The 12,833-nt window shown below is 45.6% G+C and overlaps 1 protein-coding gene across 4 annotated transcripts in view; it reads right to left on the bottom strand.

Moving 5' to 3' along the window:
• Positions 1-12,833, bottom strand: part of KCNK10 (potassium two pore domain channel subfamily K member 10) — a 144,417-nt gene that overhangs the window by 73,596 nt on the left and 57,988 nt on the right. For all 4 annotated transcript variants that reach the window (XM_055288517.2, XM_055288519.2, XM_055288516.2 and 1 more), the window contains exon 2: positions 6,614-6,963. In XM_055288517.2, coding sequence (XP_055144492.1) covers positions 6,614-6,963 — 350 coding nt within the window. The remainder of the gene's footprint in view (positions 1-6,613; positions 6,964-12,833) is intronic.

Here is a 12,833-nt window from a genome sequence, read left to right as displayed (position 1 = left end):
GCAGCCCAGCCTAGCACTCGGGGAGTGACTTCTGTGATGGGCACTCTGCACTTGAACAGTAGAAATAAAATTTGTCTATGAGAAAATGCAGGGTTTGAAGCCCAAGGGGCATTTCAGACACCTTCTTCTCTTTTCCCTGAGCGGAACTCCACAATGCGCATCATTTAGGAGTTTTCTGGTTTCTTTTTTTCTTCCTTCCCTAACAAATAAGCAGCAGCAATAACAAGAGCTCAGAGTTACTGAGCTTCTTTTGTTTAATCCTCAGACCACCATAGTGTCTAACACGTAGACACTATGATCGCAATCTCCATTTCACAGAAGAGCAGTGGAGGCCAGGGGCAACATGATATTTGCCCAATTCACTCAGCTCATTAAGTGGTATAGGATTTAACGTGGGGAGATTAACCCCAGAGTCTTGGGGGCTACAGGCCATGCAGGGATATGGAGCACATAGCAGAAACCTTTGCTGAGTGAGGTTTGAGTAATTTTCAAGTTTTCTTTGTCAACTCTCTTAAATATAGCCTTTTCTCTATCTCTCAGCATCCCTCACCTGTGATGTTGCAACATTCTAACTGGTCTTCCTTCTTCCTGTTTCTCCTTCCTCCAACCCAACTTCCCCACTGCTAAAAGGTTTTTTCAGCAGCCAATTTCCATCTTCCAAGCCTCGCTTAAAGCTTTCAGTGACTCGACATTCCACACAACATAAAGGTCCTCTAAGCACCTCCTCAGTCCAGCTCCCACGACCCCCTTCCCAGCCTCATTTCCACATACTCTCATACTTCTCAGTTCAAGCCATTCTGACCACTTTCAGTGCCTCAAATCTGGAACTGATTAGTATAACATTCTTGTCACCACAAACTTGTTAGCATTTTCCCATGGGCCACATGCCAGCCATTGGGATACCCTCCAACCATGGCCTACCCAATGAATCCCTCCCAGATATCGCGTTTCTGTTCCAGTGCATGGTGGTTCAGAGCCTGGGATATGTGGTTAGACTGCCTGGCAGTAAACCCTAGATCCTCCATTTCTAACCAGGTGACCTTAAGCCATCATTTCAGCTCCTGCTGCCTCATTTCCTCATCTGTATGTGGGCACCAAAGACTATCCTCATAGAATAGCTGTGGGGACTGAAGGAGATAAATAACCACAAAATATTCTCTGCGCTCTATTTGCCTCACTAGGGCTCCATTTTTTGGACATCTTTCAGATAGCTCTATTCCAACAGATTGTAATTATTGGCTTACATGCCTCTTCCTCCAGTGCTTCTCAACCTATTAGCATGTTGAACTGGATAATTCTTTGTGGGAGGGAGATCTATGCTGTGCATTGTAGGATGTCTAGCAGCAACCCTGGCCTCTATCCACTAGATGTCTAGAGCACCTCCCCAGCTGTAACAACCAAAAATGTCTCCAGACATTGCCAAATGCCCCCTAGAGGCAACCATCCCCTCCCCGGTGACCCCACCCCAGTCCATTAAGAATCACTGCTTGAAACTCTGAGCTCCCTGAATAATACTAAGAACAGTAGCAGCAATAGAAGCAGCAATAATAATCCTTTTGTGAGCACTTACCATGTGCCAAGCACAGTTCAAAGCCTTTCTCATGAATTACTGCATTTAATCCTCTCAACACCGTGAGGCCACATTCTATTGATGAAGAAACAAGAGGTAAGTAACTTGCTTATGGTGTGTCTTTTTGTTTTTGTTTTTGTTTTTCGAGATGGAGTCTCACTCTTTTGCCCAGGCTGGAGTGCAATGGCACCATCTCAGCTCACTGTAACCTCCGCCTCCCAGGTTCAAGCGATTCTCCTGCCTCAGCCTCCTGAGTAGCTGGGATTACAGGCACCTGCCACCATGCCCAGCTAATTTTTGTATTTTTAGTAGAGACAAGGTTTCACCATGTTGGTCAGGCTGGTCTCAAACTCCTGACGTCGTGATCCACTCGCCTCGGACTCCCACAGTGGTGGGATTACAGGCGTGAGCCACCGAGCCCGGCCGCATCTTCTTTCTCTCCCCAACACCTGGCATGTTACTTGATATGGCAGAAGTTCAGCAGCAATTCTGAGAACGAGTGGATGGATGGATAGATGAATGAATGACTAAATGAATGGATGAGAATGTCCCCTTCATAACAGCTACCCATCTTTCTTCACCTTTAGGGATAGTGGCCCATCACTCTCCTCTGGAGTCCCACGGTACCCCATAAAGTGGTCTTACTTGTTGGAAAATCCCTCCCCACTATGGCTGTAAGAGCTACGGCTCTTCTAGGCTATCCAGGCATTTTGAGGGCATCATGCTTCTCTGGATACTCTATTTTGGTTATTAATAATATGAAGCACACATTCCAGCTTGGCTTTATGAGGGGTTCACTCAATCCAGCCAAGAAACATGACGAAATAAACACTTTCCATTTACTTTCTACTCACCAGTCACTCCTTTCAGACTTGGGTGAGATACAATAGCACTATCTTTCCAGCTTAAAACACAGCACACTGAAAACCCTTCCAGATGTGAAGACAGACTATTTTTAAATACTGTGTTTCTTGTGATCTCTATATGCAGTGCCACTCAGAGGCATAAAGTGTGAGAAAGCTCCCTGGTCTGTAAGAGTGGACACTTTCATCCTTGTGAAGGTATCAGTGAACTGAAGGGCAAAACGTAATGATTTGGTGCAATGATTTGACACAGATTCGGCAGTTAAACCTGCTTAACTTACATTGTGACAAAGACTGTAGATAAACACAAGGATGAATCTGTAAGTCATAGTAGATGGAGATCTAAAAACATCCCAGGTCCAGGACTGATGCTCATGTTTATAGGGAGAAGAAACAGAAATGCTTCCTGTTAGGCAGCCAGGAACTCTAATGATTTATTTATTGAGACAAGGTCTCACTCTGTTTCCCAGGCTGGAGTACTGTGGCACAATCATAGCTCACTGCAGCCTCAACTTCCCGGGATCAGGTGATCCTCCCACCTCAGCCTCCCAAGTAGCTGGCACTACAGGCGTGTGCCACCACACCCATCTAATTTTTGTATTTTTTTGTACAAAAGGGTTTTGCCATGTTGTCCAGGCTGGTCTCGAACTGCTGGGCTCAAGCAATCCATCCGCTTTGGCCCCCCAAACTGCTGGGATTATCAGCATGAACCACCACACCTGGCCATCTAATGCTTTTTGACTGCTAAAATTCTGGAAGGTGTCTGATATGGTTTGGATTTTTGTCCCTGCCCAAATCTCATGTTGAATTGTGATCCCCAGTGTTGGAGGAGGGGCATGGTGGGGGCAGATTTCCCTCTTCTGTTCTTGTGATAGTGAGTGAGTTCTCATGAAATCTGTTTGTCTGGTTTTTTGTTTTAGTTTTAGTTTTTGTTTTTGTTTTGAGACAGAGTCATGCTCTGTCACCCAGGCTGGAGTGCAGTGGCTTGATCTCGGCTCACTGCAACCTCTGCCTCCTGGGTTCAAGCGATTCTCCTGCCTTAGCCTCCTGAGTAGCTGGGACCACAGGTGCATACCACCATGCCTGGCTAATTTTTGTATTTTTAGTAGAGACGGGGTTTCACCATGTTGGCCAGGTTGGTGTCGAACTCCTGATTTCAGGTCATCCGCCCACCTTGGCCTCCCAAAGTGCTGGGATTACAGGTGTGAGCCACCATGCCAGGCCAAGATATGGTTGTTTAAAAGTGTGTAGCATCCCTCCCTTTGCTCTCTCTTCCTCCTGCTCCAGCCATATAGGACATGCCTGCTTCCCCTTCGTCTTCTGCCACAATTCTAAGTTTCCTGAAGCCTCCCAAGCCATGCTTCCTGTACAGCCTGCAGAACTGTGAATCAATTAAACCTCTTTTCTTTATAAATTGCTCAGTCTCAGGTAGTTCTTTAGAGCGAGAATGGACTAATACCGCATTCAACATAAAGCACAAGTTTAAAAGAGACTGGAGCTTATTATATAAACCAAGATCTACTTAAAAGGCCTGTAGACTATTTGGATGAGAGAGTGTACAGTCAGTCCAACCTTGCGCTGACTACCAGCTCTACCACTTTGGTGGCTGGAAAGTTACTCACCTCTTTAAGGAAACTGATGTTTCCTCACCTGTAAAATGGGATTCATGATATGAACTTAGAGTGTTGTTGACAAGATTAAATGAGATAATGGGTATATGATGCCCAGCTCATAACAGGTGCCTAATAAAGAGCAGCTTTTTAAATTGTTATAAAATTATCTTAAAGGTACACACATGTATGTATGTGCAAACACATTCACACAAACACACGCATACACACACATATCTCATTTCACAGAGAAGTCTTTGAGGTCAAAACAGGACGCCAGTCTTAATGGCAGCATCGGAATTAAGACCTCCACGGTCCCCGACCCTGTCCTTCATTCAGGTCTCTGAGCTCTCTCATAAAGAAGAGGGTTAAAGAACGGGCAATACAGAAATGCTGAATTAATCAACAAACGCATGGATAAGCTCAGATAGCTTGTGACATCACTGGTGTTCTACAATTTGCTTTGATATCTTGCTCTAAAAACATTTATCTAATGGGCAATAATTAGAGGCAAAGCATAAGTCACACGTGGAGATAAAGATAAGACAACGCATTCCTTTTCTTCAAGATCTTACTGCCTAACAAAGGAAAATTCAAGCATGATACTAGATTCACTTCAGAACACCTATCAGGTTATTATTACGTGTCTTACAACTAATTAAAAAGGATCCTACCTCATATCACAACAATGTGTATAAATGTAATTATACTGCTACTTAAAACTACTCCAGAATTGTTTCTTCCATTCTCTATAGCATGCTAGGCTTTAAATCTGGCACTGATTAATACAAAAATCTCATCACCACAAATGTGTTAGCATTTTCCCATGAAAGAAGAAAAGGCATGAGCGTGGTGACTCACACCTGTAATCCCAGCACTTTAGGAGGCCAAGGCGGGTGGATTGCTTGAGCCTAGGAATTCAAGACCAGCCTGGGCAACATGGTGAAAACCTGTCTCTACAAAAAAATACAAAAAGTAGCCAGGCATGGTGGCACATGCCTGTAGTCCCAGCTACTCAGGAGACTGAGGCAGAAGGATCAGTTGAGACCTCGATCAGGAAGTTGAACCTGCAATGAGCCATGATCACACCACTGCACTCCAGCCTAAGTGACAGAATGAGACCCTGTCTCAAAAAAGAAAAAGAAAAAAAAAGACAAAGCCATTTGGAGAACTGACTTCCTATGAAACAGTTATATGAAATGCTGCCCTTGGATTTTTAACATTTTATTTTCTTGAGAAGAATTATAGGGCATAGTTATGAACTCATATTTATTCCCAGGAAGGGAAGAATTTGTATTTCTATTTATTTAAGAGTCAAGTCATTATTAAAACTAACTGACAAGAATATGATTGCTATGAAAGTGCCAGATCATAAGCAGCATCAGAATTTCCCTACTCTATTGGTATGGTAGGAAATAAATAAATAATAAAACAGCGCAGACTGGCAAATCCTACACTATCTTGGATTGTTGCAGCCATTAGAATTTAATGTGCATCATCCCAGAGTCAGAAGGAATTGTAAAAGCTGTCTTTTCCATCCCTCCACCTTCCAAACTTTAGAGCCCCCAGAAAGATGAGACTCTCCCTCACCTCCATAAATGTCACCGCCTTCCACCAAAACCCACTCTTTGTAGTTCAGGAGGGTGTCTGGGATAGAAAGTGGAACTTCAGCCTCAGAGGCAGCCTTCCTCCTTCACGTCCAAGATGAAGCCCTCCAATGGGGCTCACCACCATTTCCCTTTCTTCCTTATGGGAACTGCTTTTCTCTCTGGCTTCCCAGACTTCTCAACCCTCCTGATCCAGTCCCTCGCACCACAGCCGCGTAGATGACTCTCTGGCTTTCTATAGCTCCTCACCGCCACAGTCCACCCCTGCCAAGTCCACATCTGTTGCCCAGAATTGTTGCCTTGCTTCTTTAGGCTGCAGTTCAAGTTCTCTGCTTCCATTTTCCTATGAATCTTCTTTCCTTAATATCCAGTGTATGTAAAGGCCTTAGTACATACCTGATACACAGTAAGTATTCAAAAACAGCAAACGTGATGATTACTACTACTGTGATCCATATTATTTCATCCCCATAAATCCACTATAACAGCTGTTTCAGGCCGCTGACAGCCTCTTCACCCACACACCTGGTGGCCTCTTCTCTACCTCAACCTCATGGACCTTGGACAGGTTAATATATCCCTGCTTATTCTAAATCTGCATATTTAAAATTCTTTCTTTCTTTGGGTTCTATCCCAGCATTCCACAGAGAGTTCAGAATCAAGGAGCTAATCAGCACACATAGGTGGACTTGAACTTGAAAATCCAAAGTCCATTGGCCTGCTGCCGCCTCTGACCACTCATCCAAAACCAGATGCAGAACATAGACCCTCCTTCCCCCACACTGTCACATGCCTCACTATCGCTTCTTGGAGGTCTCAGCTCATATGTCACCTCCCTGGAGAGAACTTCCCTGACCACCAAGAGCCTCTCAACTGAAGGCAAGACTAGAGACCCAGAAAGATAAAACCAACACTGCCATCCACCCCACCAGTTGGCCTAAGATGGACTCACTCTCTGCTCACCTGGATCAACGTCTCCAGCTCCTGGGGGCTCACACAGACATGATCCCGCAGGAATTCCGCCTTCTCCAAGGCGATGGTATTCTTCTGGCTGCTCTCAAAGGGCTGCTCCAATGCCCGGAAGACAAGACCGCCAGTGACAAGGTAGACCACCACAACCACAAAGATGGCAACCACCGTCTTCCACTTCATGACGGTCTGCAAGCCCCCCTGGGAGGTGCCTTCCATCCTGGCTACGACTGTGGCTCGGGAGGAAATGGACAGGCGCGGAGCTGGAGTCGGAGCCGGAGCCGGGGGTTGCCCGTTAGTGGCGCTCTTGGGCTGGCACACCGGTGCTGCTGCGGGAACGGCCACTGAGGAGTCAGGGTGGGGGACAAAGAAGAAGAGAGTTTGCTTATAAATAAATACAAAACGTGTCAGAAACAAAGCACAGATGTCTTCTTTGAGCCAGCTTTCAAATGTGAGGATGAAATGCTGGTTCACCAAGCCTGCAGTTAGGGAATTTGATCAGTTGCTAGGTACCCATTTGAGTTCTAAAAAATAAGCACCAGGAGTCCCAGTTTAAAAAAAAAAAAAAAGTATAAACTGAGTTTGAAATGCTTACATTTTTCTACGAGGGTCTAAATTGAAAGCTATCTCTCTACCATTTATAATTCACCTCCTCCCTTAGCTTCCTTGTTGAAACAATGTGTAAGGAACACAACAAATCACCAGATTTAAAAACAAACATGTTGTTGAACTTGGAGAGGAAGTAAATAGGAGAGGGATAACCAACTACTCTATCCAAGCACCAAGGGCTGGTGATACCAAGAGCAGAGAAGAGATGAACGTCTAGAGACTTAAAAAGTCCTCTTGTCACAAAACAAAGGAAAAAAGGATGAGCTTGTTATACCTTAATAGAAGATGTGACTTAGGCATAACCACTCCTACTAGTAATAGAATTTTTCTTCTATCGTTTTCCAATAAGATGTCATTGGAAAAAAACTGTTTCCTGGTTTTCGAAGCACATAGAATTCTCTAAGGTCCCTGTTCTCTGTAGGACAATTTCATTACTTTGGAAACAAGTAGGTTCAGCTGGAGGCTTTTCTGCGATGGCAGGAAGTTTGGGGTTGTGACGCACATGCAATGCTATCATGCATCACAGAAATGTCTTGTGCAACAATGAACGGCCATTGCACTTAAGTTTTGTTCTCCCTTTATTATTCCAACTCTTATTACAGTCTCTGTCATGGTGCAGGCTGGCTGTTGTGTAAAGAAGGTATTAGTAGATGATAAACCTAATTACCTAAGTGGGGTAAACAGTTCCACTCCAGCGGGGAGTTAAACTGCTCAATCACTGTTGGAAAAGTCAAACAGCAGGCTATGTCACTCCCTGTTCAAAACACCTGGCTATAGAGGTGGTGGCTTAGAAGAATCTAAGTTTGTAAACATCCGCCTCTCCTCCTAGGCCCTCGGAATCAGTTTCTCTCTTTGGAAACCGAGCTGAACGTCAGTCTTTTAATGGAATATTATCCAATCCAATAAAATCGCTCCACATTAAATTTCCCTCAGATTTACGCAAGTGCAAAATTGTCTGGAATCTTGATTGAAAGATCTATATGTTAGAATCAGCAATCTGGGCATTATGTTCTTGCTAACCTTTCCCTAAAGATGCTGCATTCACTTTCCCCCTTGCTCCTATTGATGCCAAGAAGGTAAGCCTTGCCTAAGGTGGCTTTCTTTTACCACTGCCCACATCTCCCATTCATTCAGCCTTATCACTGTATTTCATCCCTTGGGCCTTCCCCTACCCCTGTGGCCAGCAGCCTCATCCAGCCCACCGTCACATCTTGCTAGGACCAGCCCAGCAGCCTCCCAAGGGGCCTCCCTGCTTCCATGTGTATCCCGCTTCTGACCCAATATCACTTCTGGGAGCACCTTCTCTCCTCCTGCCTTGGATGCAGGTACAATAATGGCCCACAAAGAGGTCCACATCCTAATCCCCAAGACATATATGAATGTCATCTTACATGGCAAAAGGGACTTTGCAGATGTGATTAAGAATGTTGAGATGGGGGATGATCTTGCATTATATAATGCAAGAGTTCTTATAAGAAGGAAGCAGGAGGGCCAGAGAGAGAAGGGATGTGAGGACAGATACACAGGTTGGAGTGATGCAGCCATGAGCCCAGGAATGTGGTCCCTCTAGAAGCTGGAAAAGGCAAGGGAAGTATCCTCCCCTAGAGCCTCCCGAAAGAACCTCTACTGCTTACCCTTTGATTTTGGCCAAGTGAGGCTGATTTTGAACTTCTGACTTCCAGAACCATACAATAATAAACTAGTGTTGCTTTAAGCCACTACATGTGTGGCAATTTGCTACGGAAGCCCCAGGAAATGAATCTGCCCTCCATTAGTTCAGGTTTCCTGATATGGTTTGGCTGTGTCCCCACCCAAATCTCACCTTAAATTGTATTCCCATAATCCTTACATCTTGGGGGAGTGACCCAGTGGGAGGTAAGTGAAGCATGGGGGCAGGTTTTTCCCCGTGCTGTTCTCGTGATCGTGAATAAGTTTCACAAGATCTGATGGTTTTATAAAGGTGAGTTCCCTTGCACATGCTCTCTTACCTGCTGCCATGTAAGATGCGACTTTGCTCCTCATTTACCCTCCACCATGATTGTGAGGCCTGCCCAGCCATATGGAACTGTGAGTCCCTTAAACTTCTTTCCTTTATAAATTACCCAGTCTTGGGTATGTCTTTATTAGCAGCAGGAAAACAGACTAATACATCTCCCTTGCCCAGCACTCAAACAGACTAATACATCTCCCTTGCCCAGCACTCAAACAGACTAATACATCTCCCTTGCCCAGCACTCACTGTGCGGTGCTGCTGATACAGCCTGTGCCCTTGTCCAGCAATCCCATTAGATTGAAAGCTCCATGTGGGCAGGCACCCTGTCTACCCCTCACCTCTGCACCCCTAGTGTTCTGCACAGTACCTGGCACATGGTGGGTAGACAATCAATGATTGTGGAATAAGTGAATGAAGGGTAGAAGGAATGCTGGCACATCCAAACCACGCAGACAACGTGGATGAGCAGCATCAAATGGCAAACAGTTTGGCACTCCAGCAATACTGAAAGCAGGTCCTCAAACACAGCAGTGCTCTGTTCACACCTCCACACCTTTGCAGGTGTTGTCCTCTCAGCCAGTAACCCCTTCCCCACCCTCATCTGCCTGGAAAACTCCCATCCTCTTTAGTCTCAGCCAAAAGCCACCTCCTCTATGAAGTCGTCCTGGGCTCTTCCAGGCAGGCCCAGTGTGCCGATCCTCCTCACTAGCCTACCAACTTCTTGGAGTCAGAAAGTTCATCAAATTTTAATCATTGGATCTCAATTTCTTGGCATAGTACCTGGCATAGAGCAAATGTTGTTTTCTGGTGGTGGTGGTGGGGGTGGTGATAATTCCTTTACACAAAAGCCCCATCAGAATCACCAGCACTCTCAAAAACAAACATTTATTTAATGCTGAATGGGCACAAAGGGGTGTGGTATGGTGGGGATAAGGCACAGTCCCTCCCAGCCTCAGGGGCTTGCCAGTCAGCTTAAGGAACATGCTCCACAGCACCAGGTAACCAACATTAGCTTAAAGCCTCATCAGCTGACATGCAATGGCATGAGCATGGAGGTGAGTGGAGGCTGGTCTCCTTCACTGACCTGCATCATGGATGCTTCCCAAGCTTCTAGCATCCCTGAGGCTGGGCAGAATTGGGCTTCAGAAAGGTCTCTTCAGGCCAGGTCCTGGTGCCAGTTTGCTAACAGACTGTCCATTAGGGCAGAGTTTGAACAGAATCCACCCATTCCTGAGCTTCCAAAGCATCAGAGCAAAAACCAGAGTTTCAGTCCCAAATCCATCAGTGACAGCATGACCTCGAAACCGTCACTTAGTTTCTCTGTTTGCTTACTGTGAAATGTGAATAATAGCAGCCACCTTTTTTTCTAAACGTCCACAGGGTTCTCAGGAACAGCAAATGAGCAGCCCTGGTCTACTGCTGGAGTATATTTGTAGTTGTCAGGAGTACCGGCACAGATCTCAGAATGTTACAAAACCTTTTGTGCATTTCACTAAAAATGGAGTTTGTTGTTTCGGCAAAGAAGACTGCACATCTCAATGGCTAGAAAAGGATCTGGATTGTGCTTAAGTTGGATAAATTTTTTTTCTATTTTTTTTTTTTTTTTTTTTTTGAGACGGAGTCTTGCTCTCTCGCCCAGGCTGGAGTGCAGTGGCACAATCTCGGCTCACTGCAACCTCCACCTCCCGGGTTCAAGCTACTCTCCTGCCTCAGCCTCCCAAGTAGCTGGGACTACAGGCGTGCACCACCATGCCCTGCTGATTTTTTGTATTTTTAGTAGAGACAGGGTTTCACCATGCTGGCCAGGCTGATCTTGAGCTCCTGACCTCAGGTGATCTGCCCACCTCAGCCTCCCAAAGTGCTGGGATTACAGACGTCAGCCACTGCACCCAGCCAAGTCAGATAAATTCTTAAATGGTATTTTCATTAATCCATTTATTCTCCTTAGAAGCCATAGTTGTTCTCACCCTAATACAAAGTTGCCTTGTGACCTGGAATGAACCACTGGAGTTCTCTGTGCCTGGAACCAACAAAGAAGCAAACTTGGCCAGGTGATGAGGATGGTGATGCTGATGGTGGTGAAGGTGACAGGCGCCCTGATGGCCTACTGGGCACTTACTCATGGTGTCACTCTGACAAACACTCTGCTTACATCACTGCATTCGGTCCTCACTACAAGAAATTATCACACTGCATGAGTCCAGGTAGGTCCCCCCAGAAGCAGATGCCAAGAAGGGATTAAATGTGCATGGATTTTATTAGGGGGAATGCATGTGTGAGAGAAAATGAGAGGGAGCTGGGGAGGCTAGAACAGCCACTAGACTCTATGTAAGTCTCACCCCTGGAAAAGGAAGGAAAGAAGGAAGGAGGAGGTAAGCATCTTCCAGCCTAAGGAAGTTTAGCAAGCCCATCAAGGAGTTCTTGGGCTGAAGTCAGCTGTCTGAGGAGTCCTGTGTCTCCCAGAAACAATCCTGCCGTAGTATCCTTGCTGCACACGGACACTGGCCGGGAGCAGCCCGGGAGCAATGTACGCGCAGTGCAAGCCCAGCTGTGGACTTCAGGGCAGCAGCCAGGGCCCTGATCACCGACCCTCCCTCCAGTTAGAGGCCTGTAGGCACATGCTCATGCCCAACACAGCCCCACTTTGCAGACAAAAAAACTGAGACCCAGACAGGTTCAATGGCTAAGTCAAGTTAAGCAGCCCGAAAGTGAGAAGCCAGATTGAAAAGGGAATCATCTAACTTCAAAGTCAGTTCTGCAGAGTGTAGGAACAGGAAAAGAGGAAACATAGCAATTCCGGGGGAAAGGGCCCTTTTATCCCAAAAAATAGGAACGACATTTGTTTCAAATAGGCATAAAAATATTTTCCAATCTATGAGATTGACCACTTCAGTTTCCGAATGGCGGTGGAGTTCTTTCCTGCATAACGTATCAATAATGAATGGATCTATAAAGTAATGGCCTATCACACTTCACGGCTCCAACAGAAGAGTACTGGGCAGCAAAAGTGCTGCCAAGAATTGATGAGAAAGGAAATGTTGAAAGATAATATCCTTTCTGCTAGTTTTCATTTTAAAATGTTTCCTCAAGAATATCTGCATGGCTGGGCACAGTGGCTCACACCTGTAATCCCAGCACTTTGGGAGGCTGGGAGTTCGAGACCAACCTGGCCAACATGGTGAAGCCCTGGCTCTACTAAAAATAACAAAAATTAGCCAGGCATAGTGGCATGCACCTGTAGTCCCAGCTACTCGGGAGGCTGAGGCAGAAGAATCACTTGAACCAGGGAGGTGGAGGTTGCAGTGCACCGAGGTCGTGGCATTACACTACAGCCTGGGTGACAAGATAGAAATTCTGTCTCGAAAAAAAGAAAAAAAGAATATCGGCACATATTTCATATAAATGTGGGTGATATGGAGGGGCACATGTGGAAATCGGCTTTTTCATGGTTGAACAAGCTCTTAATAAGTTGACATTATTCAGGCTTTCTCAAGCCCCACAGATATTACTGCACCATCCATTCATTCGTTCAATCAACAAACAACTGAGTTTGCCTGGCACTGCATTTGGCACTGGAGCTACATAAATTAATAAGATGCATCCTGCCTTCAG

Source organism: Symphalangus syndactylus, chromosome 8 (assembly GCF_028878055.3).
Source record: "Symphalangus syndactylus isolate Jambi chromosome 8, NHGRI_mSymSyn1-v2.1_pri, whole genome shotgun sequence".
Classification (NCBI taxonomy): Eukaryota; Metazoa; Chordata; class Mammalia; order Primates; family Hylobatidae; genus Symphalangus; species Symphalangus syndactylus.
The sequence above is the reverse complement of the archived record's forward strand: the minus strand, read 5'-3'. Positions and strand labels throughout refer to the sequence as shown.